This window comes from Hemiscyllium ocellatum, chromosome 45, assembly GCF_020745735.1.
Source record: "Hemiscyllium ocellatum isolate sHemOce1 chromosome 45, sHemOce1.pat.X.cur, whole genome shotgun sequence".
Classification (NCBI taxonomy): domain Eukaryota; kingdom Metazoa; phylum Chordata; class Chondrichthyes; order Orectolobiformes; family Hemiscylliidae; genus Hemiscyllium; species Hemiscyllium ocellatum.
The window spans coordinates 6033382-6051900 of record NC_083445.1 but is presented as its reverse complement, the minus strand read 5'-3'; the positions used below and the strand labels follow the sequence as shown (position 1 = coordinate 6051900).

Genomic DNA, 18519 nt, shown 5'->3' with positions numbered 1-18519 from the left:
AAAACCGACGTTTCGGGCAAAAGCCCTTCATCAGGAATAGAGGCAGGAAGCCTCCAGGGTAGAGAGATAAATGGGAGGATGGAGATAAAGGGGAGAAGGTAGCAAAGAGTACAATAGGTGAATGGGGGTGGGGATGGAGGTCATAGGTCAGAGGGGACGGAAGAGCGGATAGGTGGGAAAGGAGATTGGCAGGTAGAACAGGTCATGAGGACAGTGCTGAGCTGGAAGGTTAAATTGCCTGTAGTGTTAGGAGCCCTAGTTAAAGGGAAATGGGTCTGGGTGGGTTATTCTTCAGATGGTTGGTGTGGGCTTGTTGGGCCGAATGGACTGTTTCCATTTTGTAGGCGTGGTGTTTCCATACTGTAAGTAATCTAATCTAATCAAAAAAACCTCTATTCCCTGTATATTTGTCAAGATGCTTCTTAAATGTTGCTGTTGTATCTGTCTCTAGCATCTCCTCTCGTAGCGCTTTCCTGGCACTTACCACCCTCTGTGTAAAGCACACCTGCATTTCACATCACCCTTACACTTACCCGCTTTTTACCTTAAACTTCTGTCCCCTCACAATTGACATTTCTATCCTGGGAAAAGAGACTATCCATTCTATCCACCACATTGTGTAAACTTAGATGAGGAGATTGGATTTAGCTGGGAACAGGTGACGAAGACACTGCTTGTCACTGGCCACTCAGGTGTTTTCCTATTTCTCCTGGTGGTGGATATTGAATAAAGATTTGTACACTTTGTGTCTCACACCTGCACACACACAACATGGGTGCTGGGGAAAAAATAAGCACTACCGCAACTAGGAGGTAGTGTGGGGGTTAAAAAAAAATAAACAGGAGAAAAAATATATAAACAGGAGAGTAGCCGAAAAAAAAGAAAAAAAACACAGGTGACGAAGAATCGTTGGTGTATGGGTATTCCCTCGACTCCCAGCTTCTTGCATCCTGGTCCATACCCATCCTTCGGTCAGCTTCACCGAAACAGTTTACCCATTCTGATGGACATAAGGCCATAATCTTCGGCGCCGTGTCCCCTTTTCTTTCACAGGAATCCTTGCCGCTGTTTTACTGGAATCCTTTCTCCTTTAACCTTGCGTCCTGTCTTCCCTTGCAGCTGAGGAAGGGCTCTGACCACACTGTGCTGGAGATTGAATCGCCGCGTGTTGTTGACCTGCCCATCAAAGATGTCGCTGTGACTGACTTTGGGGAGCACCAGCAGAAGTTTGGTTTTGAGGTTGGCCCTGTTTGTTTCAACAGCTAAACTTCAGAACCGCGTGCCACACTATTTTCTCTCTCTCTCTCATGTTTTTCTTTGCAAAATGCACATTTTTTTTGTATTCTCTCTCTTGTGTCTATTAATCATGCTGCAGATTTTTTTTTATTGTGTGAGAATAACAATAAAATAATTCCTGCCCTTGTGGGGCCAAAGTCTTATGACCTTTTGAAGAGGCCAAGTCAGTGGTGGTTATCTCTGGGTCATTCTATATTCCACAATTGTTCTGCCCCCGACAGTAGATAACTGGAGAGTCTTCTTCTGAGTAAGTCCCGATTGTTGGAGAGGACTTGTGCACCAAAACTCCTCCCTTCAAGAGGTATCCTTTCTCCAGTAAGATTCAACCTTGGACCTAGTTCCTCTGTCTCCTAACACACCGGCATTTGCAAGTGCAGTGTTAAGCCAGGAGATGACATTAAGGATATGGAGCTAGTCCCTTGACACTGGTGGGCTCACACTGTTACCTTGGTAATGAAACTGAGAAAGCCAAATATGAAACTCCAACTAACACTGCGCAGGCTTCAGGCAGACATTTTCCTGTGAACCCATTGTAGCAAAGAATTAAAAATGTTCTTAAATCATGTAGATTGATCCTCTGTCGGCTAGTCTTTTTTTCGAAGAGAAAACTCTCAAACTACGTTTTGACTGCAGCAAAGTTGACTTAACCCCCTTCACCTCTTGGATTCAGGGTCCACAATGGAATCTTGAGCACAACTCCTATGTGTAACCGGGTGGTAGATGTGCATGGTAATTAGCACAAGGCTCCACCCTGCTGCACGGAGATTGACTGCACTCTGGTGTGTCCCTGCTTGCAACAGGAAACTTCTGGCATCCATTCATGTAGAAACGCAGTGAGTCTGCAACCCAGGAACAGGCCATTCGGTCCATCAAATGGTCAATGCTGGCATTTGTGGTCCACTTCAGTCTCCTACCTGCCATAGCCCAACCCCCTCCCTTACACACACATCCCACCCCCCATTCCATCCAAACCTCTTCTCTTCATAAAAAAGCCCTTTCCTTCAGGCATTGGCAGTGGGTAATTGTACTCGAGATGAAATGGGATGGAATATTCAATCCCTGGCTACTTTGAGTCAGTTTGTGGATCTAACTGTGCGTGAGCATGGGCTCCATTTCACCCCAGCCAGCTATATCTGCCCATCTCGACCAACAGCAAATCCCTCTACCTGCTGAGAATGCTGTTCTATCTTGGAAACTGGGCAGCCACTATCTAAATTTTAGATATTGACTCCTTCTGAGTCTTCCAAAGCTGACTCATTGATTCCACCGAATATTTTGTTTTCAGACTGCCATGTGATTTAACACACGACAAATCTTGTTCTTGCAATATGGAGTTGACTGGGGTTTGCAAACTTGCATCAGAGTTACTCCCGAGGGCAAAGTGACTAACTATAGGTCAATATTAAACAAAAGGTGGAGTAATTCCTTGTAAAATTTCAACTCTGACTAAACAGCCATCTTTTTGCATTAAAGAATCAATTACTGAATAACTTTGATTATATTTTCGATGGAGTTTGTGACAATGTAGAACACCATTTGGATTCCAATTTGGAATTTGGATGTTTCTTTGTGCCTTGTTCCTATCATCCCTCCGTTCAAACTGCCTCCTGTGTAAGTTAGTAGCAAAAGAATCACAGGAGAGTTGAAGAGTTTTTTGTTAACAGAGTGAGTTGAGTTTTAAAACACACTTGGAGAGGCCATGGGCCAGTGGTACATCCTGTCAATAGAAAGCAGTTCAAATCCAATCCTGCAATTGTCACTGCAGTCTCCTCTGACCTGTAGGAGTGGTGTTGGTCCAGTTGTGTTATCACTGGACTATTAGTCTGGGGATCTGGGTTCAAATCATGCTAGGGCAGGTAGTGGAATGTGAATTTGATTAAAAAACTGAAATTAAGGGTCAGACAACAACCAGAAATTGATTGTCAGTGGAACCCTAATATCCTTTAGGGAAGGAAACTGCTCTACACGTGACTCCAGACCCAGAGTAAAATGGTTGACCTTTAACCGCCCTCTAATGGCTAACGACACCCTCATCCCACGAATGAATAAATAAAGGCAAAAAAACGCTTCCTTGAAAAGGACGTGGAGACTTCCGATACGCTATCGGGTAACCATTTGAGGGAGGGAAAAGAGCATGCTGGGGTGGTGAAAAGGGCAAGAGGAGAGTGTGAGACTAATCAGACCGCTCCTCCAAAGACCCAGCCCAGCCACATTGGGCTGAACGGCCCCCTTCACTGGATGAAAAGACCCCCAGGGCAAAATAGCCCTTGTCTGGACAGAGTTCCCATGCATGGTGCGGCACGGTGGCTCAGTGCTTAGTGGGGGGGGGGGGGGAGGGGGGGGGGGGGGGGGGGGATGGGGGAGAACAGTCATGGAAACCTTCTTTTGCCTCTAACCTGATACGACAGTGTTGGATACCCCGTCTGGTTGTTCACCTTCGTGATCACGGCAACAATAAAAAAAAAATCAGTGTGTAGCCTATTAATAGAGCAACACGTCGATGGCCTTTTCAAAAGGGCAAACGTCACTTTTCCAATAAGTGTAGCATCCTGTCGCTCACTATCAGAAGAATCAGAAATTTACAAGTCTAATATATATTGAGGTAAAACTAAAATGGGGTAAATCGATTTATACAGAATTGCTACAGACCCGTTTCAATTTTGGGGAAAAAACATGGGTCAACTCATACCAATCCTCCTTTGACCCTTGATCCAATTCCTCCTGCTTTTACTGTGACAAAAATGATTCTTCTCAAACCAAGTTTCAAATGGTGCTAATCTCAAAATGCCAAAACTGTATTAAACTGTGTTGCTTGACTTTTTTTTTGTTACAAAAAAGTAATTTATGGAGTTGTTATTTTTAGATGCTTCTTGATTGAGTGTTGGCATAATTTATTTCAGGTTAAGATGCTTTTGTGTATATAAATATTTTTTTTAAAACAAGAGAAAAGCATTTGGATTAGACCTATTAAGTCATGGGCAGGGGCTAGAAATTCGCATTCACTTTAAGGGTCAGTAGTCTCAAGCTCCCAAAGGTATTGACCATTCAGAAGCCTTTTTAATAGTCCTTGTAGACAACGTATTCTGGGGCTGTCTCTGAAAAGAGTTTCCTTAATTAACATCACTGCTAGCTGGGTTACTGAGGTAAGCTGATCCCATGTCGGATCATTCTGTGATTGGCTGTCCTCCCAGTCTGCCACAGCTGAGGGAGAGGAAACTGACCTGGTTGACCCTGTCCTAAGGGAAGCCCCAGTGATTTCCACTGGCATGAGTCCTCCGAGGTGGGAATTGGGAGAGTACTAAAGCCTTGGGCCTCATTCACCCTGTCCGACACTTCGCCCTCTTGGTTTGCAAATGGCGGCCATCTTGTACCAGAGAACGTTTGCTGTCTTGAAGGGATTGACTGGGGTACTTGTCACATGACGGGTCCAAAGATCCTGTCATCACTTCAGTCTTAAAAGAAAACGATGAACTAAAAATTAGTTAAAAAGTGGCTGCATCTGAACTTTTGGAGTATCCCATCACCCACAGATCCACCAGGATAACTGCAGAGTGTATGGCACCGGTTCAGGTCATTTGGCCCAATCTGTCCACGACGACGTATATATTACACTTGGCCCTCTCCTGCCATCCTTCCCCACCCAAATACTCTGTGTAATAAGAACACAATCTTCTCTTTTCTCTCCCTCATCCGTGACAGCATTCTTGCAGATGTGTCAGTACGACTCAGTCCAAGCCACTCCCCATGATAGTGAATTCCACTTTTTCACCACTCAACAGCAATATTATATCACAGAAGACACTCCTTCACTGCCTGCACTGCTTCTATTACCTGGTGCCAATTATCCCCATATTCATGCATGCCATCTCCATCCAAATAATCATCCAATGCCACTCTTAAATGCCTCAGTTGAACATGCCTCCACACCATTTCCAGGTGGTGCATTCCAAACTCACTGTCTATAACGATATTTTTCTCTCTCACATGGCCCTTGCTTCATTTGCAGCTCACATTAAAATTGCGCAGTCACTTTCTGGGCGAAAAGGGTTTCTGCAGAATTCCCCATTGGATGTCTTGGTGACAAAGGTAAAAATCACACAACGCCAGGTTATAGTCCAACAGGTTTATTTGGAATCACTTGCTTTCGGAGCTCTGTTTCTTCATCAGGTGGTTGTGGAGCAGAATCATAAGACACGTAAGTTATAGCAACAGGATTGCAGTGTCATGGAATGTAATATTAAATAAATTTAGCTTTAGTCTTTCATCTTTTAGAATGATCATGTTAGTTTCAGTTCCTTCAAACATAAATCCCAGAACTTTTTTGAAGTTATATTCTCAAGATAGCTTTAACAATAGATGCCATCTCACTCCAGATGAAGGTGTGAAGTTACAGTCTGTCTGTGCCCCAATGTCAGGTGCTGATTCTAGTTCTAAAGTGGGAGTTACAGAATCTTATATGGATTTATTTATGCAGTTTTTGAGCAGAATAAGATGTAATTCTGCAAGTACAAATTCACCCCTCAAGTGTGTGTGTGTGTGTGTGTGTGCGCGCGCGTGCAGGGGAGACCATTTGGGTGTGTGTGTGTGTGAGCGTGAGCATATGAGAGAGAGCTTGTGTATGAGAGAGGGTCTGTGTGAGTGTGTGTGTGTACACACTTGAGTGTATGTGTGAGAGAGTGTGGTGTAGTGGGGCAATTTGTTGAATACTACATTCCATGACACTGCAATCCTGTTGCTTTCAATTCTGTGTCTTATAATTCTGCTCCACAGCCAGCTGATGAAGGAGCAGTGCTCTGAAAGCTAAATGCTTTCAAATGAACCTGTTGGACTATAACCTGGTGTTGTGTGATTTTTAACTTTGTACACCACTGGCACCACCAAACAATGATTACCTTGACAACCTCTGGTTCATGATCTTTCTCACAAAATGGAAAGAGTCTCTCTGTTAATGGTATCTGAAAGCCATTGTCGCATTCTTTCCTTTAGATATAAGTTGGGGGGTGTGGTGAGGGGGCGGGGAGTCTGGGAGTGGGGTAAGGGGAACCCAGAGTTATATACAGTTGGCTCAACCACACCTGTATCCTATCCCACTACCTGTCCCCATTGACTCAAGTTGGTTCCAAATTCACACCCCCATCCGCCCAACAGCCTGAATATTGAATATTCCATGCTGCAATCCCATGGCAACACCCCATCCAATCAGAATCTGGCCTGCCTGCCCTGGGGATTAAGATTGACAGTTAACTGCTCTTGCTGTATTTCCCTGTCAATGATGGCCCAACCAATAAGCACCTTCTCATGCTCGCCCTCCCCTACGGATTCATTCCTTGCCTCTCAGGTTTGAGGAGGCGATGGCCTAGCAGTATTATCACTAGTCTGTTGATCCTAGTAATGTTCCAGGGATCCAGGTTTGAATCCCATCATGGTAGATGGTGGAATTTGTAATCAATAAATATCTGGAATTAAGGATCTAATGACTACTATAAATCCTTCGCCAATTGGTGAAAAAACCCATCTGTTTCACTAATGTCCTTTAGGAAAGGAATCTACCATCCTTACCTGGTCTGGCCTACATGTGACTCCAGACCCACAGCAATTTTTTTGACTCTTAACTGCCTTCTGGACAATAAATGCTGCCCAGTCAGTAATGCCCTCATCCTGTTAAAAGAATTTTTAAAAAGATGAAGCATCTCTGCTTCTTGTCTCTTTTTAGCAAACGTTAAAAATTCCAATTCCTCTTGTGGTTTTGACCTCCTTCACCTCCATTGGTGTCCTGCAAACCAGGAGCCTCTGTCTCCAGTCTCTGGTGTGTATCCCACGCTCCCTCTACTCCACAGCGGTTGGCCCTAAGTTCAGGTACCTGGACCTCAAGCTGTACTCCTTTAGCTTCCCTGCCTCCTTTATCTTCCAGAAAGTCGACCTGTTTGACCTGGGCTCGAGCTTATTTCACCTTCTGTCCTGGGGAGGGGCTCATCTTCTCTGTGTTTCTGACAACGTTCAAAGTGCCTTGAAAGTAAATCCCATTCCTCCTCCCAGTTTTCCTCCCCCACCACCACCACCATGTTAAAACGCAGTCATACAAACTGGAGTTATTAAATTGTGGGGCTACTGACCTTTAGGATTGACAAGTGTGTATGAAAAGGAATTTCTACCTCTTCCTAAATGCTACTGTACATGTACTGCCACAATATCCTATACCACTGTGCCACACGCTGTACTCTGACACATGACAATGTACTGTGTCTACTCCACGTGCTCGGCTGTTATATAGGGGATAGGAAACATAAATAGGAATGCAAAATTCTACGTGCTGCCGAATTCCTAGTTAGCGCACATATAGGGTGCTGGCATATGCTTTCTGTATCAATAAGCGAACAAGTATTCATGTATCATTCTGAGTGAGGCTGGATCAGAAACATCGTCCAGACTCTCGATGTTGTATCCTTCTAAGGGCTGAACTAAAACCAAAATATAATACAAGACTTTTCTGTACCTGCACTGGAACTAGAAATGCACAGCCATTCCAGGAGAAGGGGGGAATTTAAAGGGTGCATGTGCTGTCGGTAGTTTTAAGTGTGCAACTGAAACTCGAGACGGGGGTCTTGCAGCACAATGGCAGTGTCCCTACGTCTGAGCCAGGAGGCCTGAGTTCAGGTCTCTCCTGCTCCAGAGGTGTGTCTGAACAGGCTGGTTAGAAAACATTACTGTAACTAAAATTGATCAGTTCGACTGGGCATCAGGTGACAGAGGGCAATTTGTTGCCGTAATTTGTTTTATGTTTGTAGACCCTCGGAGTCAGGCATTCCTGGGTCTGAGTGGGAGTGGTTCAAGACCCCACAGTTGCACCCAATCACTCGAGAAGGGGGGGTGGAGGGGCGTATCATCAGTGCACTCCCAACATGAGCTGACCAGTGACTCTTGTTGAAGTTTTTCCATGAGTAGGTCTTGGGTTCAGGCTGAATTTGACCTCAAAGAGACCCTTCTCAGGCCCTCCAGGGTGCTGCACTTGGTTCTCTCTTGAGCGCCTGGTGCTTCAGAACAAACAGTGAAGGCACAGTGTCTGTGGGCCGAAGGGTCTGCGCCCTGTGCAATTGTGTGCTTCACTATTTGAAAACAGGATGGGTGCTCCACTATGAAACGTAAAGATGGGTGCTATAAATCAACAGTCTTTTCTCATTAAGTCTGACTGATGTAAAAACATGTCTATTTAAGCATTTTTGCGAATGTGACAAATTTCAGGTCACGCCATCCATCACCCTCCTGAAACCTTTAGGTTCCTTCCCTGCAGAGGACTCGTACTGAATTCTTCTGGTGCTTTTCAGATTTGGCCCCTTGTGTATTATGATGTGTAATATCTGTTTGTACATTGGAATGTCAAGCACTGAACAAATACGGATTGTTTTGTCGTAAGGTCTGTAGCATATTAATGCAGTAAAAAATTGATATTCAGGAAAAAAATATGTAAATTTAGTTACAAAATTAAAAAAAAGATGCAACTGACTGTGTCTCAGAATTCTGCCTTTTTCTTTATCTTGCAGCTATTATTGTAACAAGGCCATTCAGCCCATCAGGCTGTTGCAATCCTCAGTCTCTACTCCTTGCACTGTAACCTAAGGAGGTGACAGTGAATAACCTAATTTTACAGTGACAGCAGCAGTCATGTGTGAGAGACTGAGAGTTAGGGATATCCAGTCTGTCCCAGTGAGGGCTGTTCCAACAGGAAGCAGTATAATGGACAATGGTAGATGTAGAAAAGTCTTACAGCACAGAAACAGACCTTCAGCCCAACTTGTCCATGCTGACCAGATCTCCCAAACTAAACTAGTCCCATTTGCCTGCTTTTGGCCATATCCCTCTAAATTCATGTACCTGTCCAAATGACTGCCATCTGTGTGGAAAGGTCACCCCTCAGGACCCTTTTAAATCTTGCTCCTCTCGCCTTTTAAAATGATGCCCTCCAGTTTTTGAACTCGGGAGTCCTAGCTTAACAACTCGATGGTCGAGGAAGGCGCATTCATAATGTAGCCAAAGGATCGGCCAGAACATCCTTCCAAAACATGACAATGACGGATTTTAAAAGCAGCTCATGTGATGTAAAGAACATTGGAGACGTGACCTCCACTCTCCAGTCCTCCAAAATACGACAGCCCGATAAAGTGAATGTCACTAAAGTAACTCCGACTCTGTAAATGAACAGGAATAGAGGAGCCTGGATTATCCGGCATTTGATAATCTGAATATCAGATTATCCGGCAAGACCGCAAGGTCCCGATGCTTGGCTAAACGACGTTATCCGGTATTCGCTTATCTGGCATTGATTAACTGGACAAAATGCTCCCCGGACACGTCCTTTGGATAATCGAGGTTCCTCTGTACACAACATTTGGAAATGGAAGAACTGGTTCAATTCCCGCCTCAGGCAACTGTTCGTGTGGAGTTTGCACATTCTCCCTGTGTCTGCGTGGGTTTCCTCTGGGTGCTCCGGTTTCCCCTCTCAGTCTAAAAATGTGCAGGTTAAGTGAATTGGCCATATTAAATTGTCCATAGTGTTAGGTGAAGGGGTAAATATAGGGGAATGGGTCTGGGTGGGTTGCTCTTTGGAGGATCGGTGTGGACTTGTTGGGCCAAAGGGCCTGTTTCCACACTGTAAGTAATCTAATTTAATCTAAACTGAATGAGTATAAGATTTACCTGTGCTGAAAATATGTTGCTGGAAAAGCGCAGCAGGTCAGGCAGCATTCCTGAAGAAGGGCTTATGCCCGAAACGTCGAATCTCCTGTTCCTTGGATGCTGCCTGACCTGCTGCGCTTTTCCAGCAATACATTTTCAGCTCTGATCTCCAGCATCTGCAGACCTCACTTTCTCCTCTCAGATTTACCTGTGTTTACTGTGACACGTGGACAATCGACTGCACACAGAATGAGTGAAAATTACAAACTGCAACTTTGTCAACGTGAGGAAACCATTCCTCACGCAAATACAAAGACCCATGAGGTTGCAGTGGCAGCACAACATTATCAATTTGTGCAGAGTTCCGATTCCCTGCATCCAAAGACAAGGTAAGAGGTTTGCAGAACCTGGCAGAATCAGACAGCAGTCACCCCAAAGCCAACGGAGAAACTCTATCAAGCTACAAGCTTGCAGAAGTGACAGGCCATCTCTCTGATGGAGTGAACAGAATGCTGAGTCACAAGGTGCGTGACAACACAACCCATCCATCTCGCTCTATGAGCCAATCTTTCGATTCCTTTCTTCCTCATGCATTTTCCGAGCTTCCCCTTCAATCAATAATATCCTCCTGATAGCGAGTTCCACATCCTCATCTCTTTCCAACCATAGAAGTTTCTATTGAGTTGCTTATCAGATCTATCAGTGGCAAACTTACATCAGTGAACACAGCCCAGTCCATCACACAGCTCCCATCCATTGACTCCATCTGTACTTCCCACTGCCTCAGGAAAGCAGCCAACATCATCAAAGACCCCTCATGCCCCAATTATAATCTCTTTCACCCTCTTTGATCAGGCAGAAGATATAAATGTTTGAATACTAATGATCAGATTCAAGAACAGCTTCTTCCTCACTATTATCAGACTTTTGAACGGACCCCTCAAATATTAACTCTGATTGCCCTCTCTCTGCGGCTGCAACATTATATTCTGCACTCTGTTCTGCTACCCAGATACACTTTGTATGATATGATCTGCCTGTAGAGCATGCAGAACTACACTTCTCACTGTATCCTTGAACATGACAACAATAAATCAACCAAGCAATTAATCTATGACCCTCAAGACTGGCCTGTCCTGCAGCTGAGAATGTCATCCCTCTGACTTCCCCATCAAAGCCCTTTTATCATTTCAAATCCTCTGAGCCCATTTTCGACAGCAAGGGTCCCCAGCGCGTTCCTGATTGGTCTAACTTCAAAGCTCTAAGAAGGTGGTATTTCTGTCTTCCTCTCTTGTTTTCTCAAGAATGGGGTCAACAGGGTCGGGAGTGTGGTGCTAGAAAAGCACAACAGGTCAGGCAGCATCCGAGGAGCAGGGGAAATCGATGTTTCGGGTGTAAGTCCTTCATCGATGCCCGGGACGTCGATTCTGCTGCTCCTCGGATGCTGCCTGGCCTGTTGTGCTTTTCCAGAGCCACACTCTCGACTCTGGTCTCCAGCACCAACAGTGTCTACAAATACTGTACATGTGTGACATTCTTCAACAGTGACCCCCAACATCAAGGTCAGATGGTGGCGGGGAGGGAGTGAAGGGAATAGAAAGTCATGTTGATGGTCTGAGGATTCAAAGAAAGGAACTCAACTCCATTGTGAGAAAACATAAATGCACCCAGTGGGCTGAGTGGCCTGTTTCTGCACAGTCACTGTTTAGTTTGTTTGTATGTAATTTGTGAACCAGCCTCTCTACCTTGAAAACTTCAGGCTTTATTTCCACCATGTTAGTGAACAGCTGTGTTAGTGAAGGTCTTTTTTCAGTCCTTGCTTTCCAAATTCCTTGATGCTTTGCCCATCTCTGTCCCTTGTGACCACCTCCAGTTGGACAACTCACTGAAATCTGGGTGCCGTCTCAATCTTGGTATCTTATTGCCCCAACAAGGGCTGGCTCCCAATTTCCATCGCTTCAGAAATGGTGGCTAGATATCGAGGTCCCACACTCTGGAATTTTCTCCCCAATTCCTCCCTTTAAGGCTTGCTGTATTTCCTTGAGTTTTTGATAACTCTCTTGATATCTCTGTATCCAGCTCAGGGTCCAATCTTGACTGATAGCAGTTCTGCAAGCACCTTGAGATGTTTCTGCGGGATAAAGGTGCTATACAAATGAAGATTGTTGCTGCCGTTACATCAGAAAGTGACCTCTTTTGAACTCTTGAATCTGGCAGAGGTTCCCTTGCACAAGCACCCCGCCTCAACAACTGCCTCCGTTGCTCTCGATGCGGCCTCCTCAACGTCGGGGAGATAGAACGCCAACTCGTGGGATGGTTCAGGGATCATCTCTGGGACACACGCACCAAACAACCTCACCGCCCTGTAGCCAACCCCTTCCACTCCCCCAAGGAGGTGCCAGTCCTGGGCCTCCTCCATCGCCAAATCAAAGCCACCCACCAACTGGAGGAATAACCGCCTCTTCTTCCGCCTCGGGACCCTACAACCACGCGACGTCAACATCGATTTCACCAGTTTCCAAATCTCCCCTCCCCCCCCCCCCCCCACCTCTTCCCGGATCCAACGCTCCAACTCGGCACCACCCTCTTGAACTGTCCTACCTGCCCATTTTCCTTTCCACCTATGTGCTCCACTCCCCCCTCTGACCTATCACCTTCACCTATCTGCCTGCCTAACCCCCCCCCCCGACATATCTCTCATTCAACTTCCCCCTCGATGAGGCGCTTATGCCTGAAACCTCGACCCCGCTGCTCCTCGGATGCTGCCTGGCCTGCTGTGCTTCTCCAGCGCCACACTGTTCGATTTTTGAACTCCTGCTGAGCTAAGAGGTTGGCCATTGAATCCCCCATTATCGGCAAAGTCAAATCCAGCTGCTGTTTCCTAGACAATCCCTTCAGCAGGAACTGTTTCTCAAGTTTCACTGATCACGTTTAACCATGGCACTCTAGGGAGGGAGAGAGAGAAGCTGTCCCCTAGGAACCTAAGCTGCAAAATCTTGGCAGTTTAAGTGGGAGGTATACATGTCTCTACCCACAGGGGAATACAAATCCTTTCATGAGTTGATGTGTGTGACTGTCAAGCTCTGTTAAGATGATTCAGTTCAACTAGCCCTAGAGAGTCACACAGCTGCTGTTATCCTAGTGAAAGAATACCAATTTCACTTTAAGAGTGTCAGAGATTACAGTAGGCGGATTCACCTCTGTCTTCACCTCTGTCTCCCTCACACATTTTCACTTTTTCATGGCTCATTATGTCTGAGGAAGATCTTTCTTTGCGATGTCTATTGCTGTGCTAAGTTAAAAATCACACAACACCAGGTCACAATCCAACAGATTTATTTGGAAGCACTAGCTTTCGGAGCGCTGCTCCTTCATCAGGTGGTTGTGGAGCAGAATTCTGCCCTAATGAAGGAGCAGCGCTCCGAAAGCTAGTGCTTCCAAATAAACCTGTTGGATTGTCACCTGGTGTTGTGTGATTTTTAACCTTGTCTACCCAGTCCGACACCGGCTCCTCCACATCATGCCTATTGCCGTGGTTGCAGTAGAACTGCAGCCTCCAAGGATATGAGCATGCGCCAGCCTCAGAATAAGAGATGAGGCAAAGGTTCAATCGCTGTTTTGCTGAGATGATGGGGGTTGAGGGCAGCTGGAGTGAAGTGAGCTTATATTCCTCAGTTTGAAAGAATAAGGCTTGATCACAGTGTAATCCTAGGAAATGTTGGTGGGCTTTGCGAGGTAGGTGCTGACAGGATAACTGGGCAGAAAATGTGTTGCTGGTTAAAGCACAGCAGGTCAGGCAGCATCCAAGGAACAGGAAATTCGATGTTTCGGGCCAGAGCCCTTCATCAGGAATGAGGAGAGTGTGCCAGGCAGGCTAAGATAAAAGGTAGGGAGGAGGGACTTGGGGGAGGGGCGATGGAGATGTGATAGGTGGAAGGAGGTCAAGGTGAGGGTGATAGGCTGGAGTGGGGTGGGGGGCGGAGTGGTCAGGAAGAAGATTACAGGTTAGGAGGGTGGTGCTGAGTTCGAGGGAATCGACTGAGACAAGGTGGGGGGAGGGGAAATGAGGAAACTGGAGAAATCTGAGTTCATCCCTTGTGGTTGGAGGGTTCCTAGGCGGAAGATGAGGCGCTCTTCCTCCAACCGTCGTGTTGTTATGTTCTGGTGATAGAGGAGTCCAAGAACCTGCATGTCCTTGGTGGAGTGGGAGGGGGAGTTAAAGTGTTGAGCCACGGGGTGGTTGGGTTGGTTGGTCCGGGCATCCCAGAGGTATTCCCTGAAGCGTTCCGCAAGTAGGCGGCCCGTCTCCCCAATATAGAGGAGGCCACATCGGGTGCAGCGGAAGCAATAGATGATGTGTGTGGAGGTGCAGGTGAATTTGTGGCGGATATGGAAGGATCCCTTGGGGCCTTGGAGAGAAGTAAGGGAGGAGGTGTGGGCGCAAGTTTTGCATTTCCTGCGGTTGCAGGGGAAGGTGCCGGGAGTGGAGGTTGGGCTGGTGGGGGGTGTGGACCTGACGAGGGAGTCACGAAGGGAGTGGTCTTTGCGGAACGCTGATAGGGGAGGGGAGGGAAATATATCCCTGGTGGTGGGGTCCGTTTGGAGGTGGCGGAAATGACGGCGGATGATACGTTGTATACGGAGGTTGGTGGGGTGGTAGGTGAGAACCAGTGGGGTTTTGTCTTGGTGGTGGTTGGAAGGGCGGGGCTCAAGGGCAGAGGAGCGGGAAGTGGAGGAGATGCGGTGGAGGGCATCGTCGATCACGTCTGGGGGGAATCTGCGGTCCTTGAAGAAGGAGGCCATCTGGGCTGTGCGGTGTTGGAACTGGTCCTCCTGGGAGCAGATGCGGCGGAGACGAAGGATATGGGAATATGGGATGTCGTTTTTACAGGGGGCAGGGTGGGAGGAGGTGTAGTCCAGGTAGCTGTGGGAGTCAGTCAGTTTATAGTAGATGTCTGTATTGAGTCGGTCGCCCGAGATAGAAATGGAAAGGTCTAGGAAGGGGAGGGAGGAGTCTGAGACAGTCCAGGTGAATTTGAGGTCGGGATGGAAGGTGTTGGTAAAGTTGATGAACCGTTCAACCTCCTCTTGGGAGGACGAGGCAGCGTCGATACAGTCATCGATGTAGCGGCGGAAAAGGTGGGGGGTGGTGCCAGTGTAGTTGCGGAAGATGGACTGTTCCACATACAAGGATAACTGGGCAGCCTAGAGCAAGGGGATTACGGGGCCAACCATCTGAGATAGGAAGACCGTAAGAAATGGGAAGATGACTAGGCCGTTCACCCCTTGAACTTGCTGATCCAACATTCCTCACATCATTTTCCCACCCTTTCCCCATAACCCCTTTGAATCTCCCTGTCTCAGCTTTAAATATGCACAAGGCCTTTGTCCTCACAGCCCTCTGTAGAAAGGACTCACAAGCTTGAGAGATTCCTCCTCGTCTCATACTTAAGTTGGTGCTCCTTTATTCTGAGACTGTGCCCTCCAGTCCTAGACTCTCCCAGGAGGGCAACCATCCTCTCAGCATTGACCCTGTCAAACCCCTAAGAATCTGATATGGTTCAGCAAGATCCCCTCTTATTCTTCTACTCTCCAGTGAATAGCTTCCCAACCTGTTTAACCTTTGCTCCTAAGACAATCCCTCCATATTACCATCCTCTTAAACCTTCTCTAAATGACCTGGAATGCAATGGTAGCTTTCCTGAAATAAAGATAACAAAATTGTTTTCAGTAGATCCAAAAAGGTCTGACCAGTAAGGAGATGAGGAGAAGGATTATGAATTTTCAGACTTTCCAAATCAGACAGTGATGTCTGTTCAGTCATTGACAATATTCAACACTATTGAAAGATTTTGGGCATAGAGTCATAGAGATGTACAGCATGGAAACAGACCCTCCGGTCCAACCCGTCCATGCCGACCAGATATCCCAACCCAATCTAGTCCCACCTGCCAGCACCCGGCCCATTTCCCTCCAAACGCTTCCTATCCATATACCCATCCAAATGCCTCTTAAATGTTGCAATTGTACCAGCCTCCACCGCTTCCTCTGGCAGCTCATTCCATACACGTACCACCCTCTGTGTGAAAAAGTTGCCCCTTACGTCTCTTTTGTATCTTTCTCCTATCACCCTAAACCTATGCCCTCTAGTTCTGGACTCCCTAACCTCAGGGAAAAGACTTTTTTTATTTATCCTATCCATGCCCCTCATAATTTTGTAAACCTCTATAAGGTCACCCCTCAGTCTCCGACGCTCCAGGGAAAACAGCCCCAGCCTGTTCAGCCTCTCCCTGTAGCTCAAATCCTCCAATCCTGGCAACATCCTTGTAAATCTTTTATGAACCATTTCAAGTTTCACAACATCTTTCTGATAGGAAGGAGACCAGAATTGCACGCAATATTCCAACAGTGGCTTAACAATGTCCTGTACAGCCGCAACATGACCTCCCAATTTTCAGCTCTGATCTCCAGCATCTGCAGACCTCACTTTCTCCTCCCAACTCCTGTACTCAATACTCTGACCAATAAAGGAAAACATACCTAATGCCTTCTTCACTATCCTATCTACCTGCGACTCCTCTTTCGAGGAGCTATGAACCTGCACTCCAAAGTCTCTTTGTTCAGCAACACTCCCTAGGACCTTACCATTAAGTGTAGAAGTCCTGCTAACAAATGCTTTCCCAAAATGCAGCACCTCGCATTTATCTGAATTAAACTCCATCTGCCACTTCTCAGCCCATTGGCCCATCTGATCAAGATCCTGTTGTAATCTGAGGTAACCCTCTTCGCTGTCCACTACACCTCCAATTTTGGTATCATCTGCAAACTTACTAACTGTACCTCTTATGGTCACATCCAAATCTAGCTTCAAGGGAGAAAGAAATTGAGCAGAAAGATGCTGATGATTTCGGAGAGTAGCCATGTATTTACCGATAGAGACAACAGTGTTGCTGGAGTACAACACTTCCTCCAATTATATTTGTGTTCTTCTTAGCAAGTGACCAATAATAAGCTTCCGGATTGGTTTTCTTAATGAGAGGTTGACTTTTGATTTGATTTGATTTATTGTTGTCACATGTACCGAGTTACAGTGAAAAGTTTTGTTTCGTGGGCAGTACAGGCAGATCATACCATGCAAACGGAGTAAGGATAATAGAACAGATTGAGAAATTCGATGTTACAGCTGCAGAAAAGGGGAACAAATAGCGAGATCAACATTAAACCTGAAATGTAAGAGTTCCTTTCAGAAGTCTAATAACAGCCAGGAAGGAGCTGTTGTTGAGTTAGTTGGTAAGTGTATTCAAGCTTTTGTATGTTCTGTCCAATGGAAGAAGTTGGAAGAGATTATAACCAAGGTGGTAGGGGTCTTTGATGATGTTGGTTGCCTTCCTGAGGCAGTGGGAAGTGTAGGTAGAGTCAATGGAATGGAGGCTGGTTCGTCTGGTGGACTGGGCTGCGTCCACAACTCTCTGCAGTTTCTGATGGTCTGAGGCAGAGTGGTTGCCAAATGTGACTTTATTCTCTCTTTACAATTTCCTGCACTTCAATTTAATATTTAATCGACTGGAGCACTCCCCACTCTCATGGGATCCAATGACTCTCTAGAAACTGAAGAATATTCAGGACAAAGCAGCCCACTTTCTTGACAACCCATCCAAAGTCTCAAACATCTGCTCCCTTCACCAATGATGCACAGAGGCAACATTGTGAGCCATCTGCACAATATCGTGAGCAACTCACTAAATGGTTCCTTTGACAACACCTTCCAAACCTGTGCCCTCTACCACCATCTCGAAAGACGAGGGCAGCAGATACAAGGGAACACCTCCACCTGCAAGTCCCCCCTTCAAGCCACTCACCATCCTGCCTTAGGAGTATACCTTTACTGGGTCAAAATCGTGGAACTCCATCCCTCACAGTACTGCGGGCATTCTCATTTCCCAACAACTGCAGTAATTCAAGAAGGCAGCTCACCACCAACTTCTCCAGGACAATCAGGGATAGATTATAGCACTATCCTGGTTGGCAGTGATGGAATAAGGAAAGAATAAGCTCTTTACCCTGAGGAAATTTCTCAAATAAGCTGTAGCTTAGTAAAGCAAACAATTACGCTACACAAACACGTCACCATCAAATTAAACAAAATCTTCAGTCTACGCATGACTGAGAATTGTTCGAACAACAATATGTTCATTTCCTGGCCCTCTAAATGCCAAATGCTTTTTGGAAAATAAATGTTAATCTGAAACAAACACCTTCGACGCCCATGTTGCCGTTCAGGCTTTCTCAATAAGGGCAACCATTACAAAAGCAATTTATAAATGTGTGTCCAGGTAGGAAATAGAACATAGAACATAGAAAAATACAGCACAATACAGCCCCTTTGGCCCTCGATGTTGCGCCGACCCAAGCCCACCTAACCTACACTAGCCCACTATCCTCCATATGTCTATCCAATGCCCGTTTAAATGCCCATAAAGAGGGAGAGTCCACCACTGCTACTGGCAGGGCATTCCATGAACTCACGACTCACTGAGTAAAGAGAATCTACCC

At 46.1% G+C, this 18519-nt stretch overlaps 1 protein-coding gene across 2 annotated transcripts in view; it reads left to right on the top strand.

The window, feature by feature from the left end:
- The window catches only part of LOC132835991 (collagen alpha-1(XI) chain-like), a 295793-nt gene extending 292184 nt beyond the window's left edge, over window positions 1–3609 (top strand). For both annotated transcript variants that reach the window (XM_060855171.1, XM_060855170.1), the window contains one exon: window positions 1120–3609. In XM_060855171.1, the coding sequence (XP_060711154.1) occupies window positions 1120–1266 (147 nt within the window). In that variant the 3' untranslated portion in view covers window positions 1267–3609. The remainder of the gene's footprint in view (window positions 1–1119) is intronic.
- The last annotated feature ends 14910 nt before the right edge of the window (window positions 3610–18519 follow it).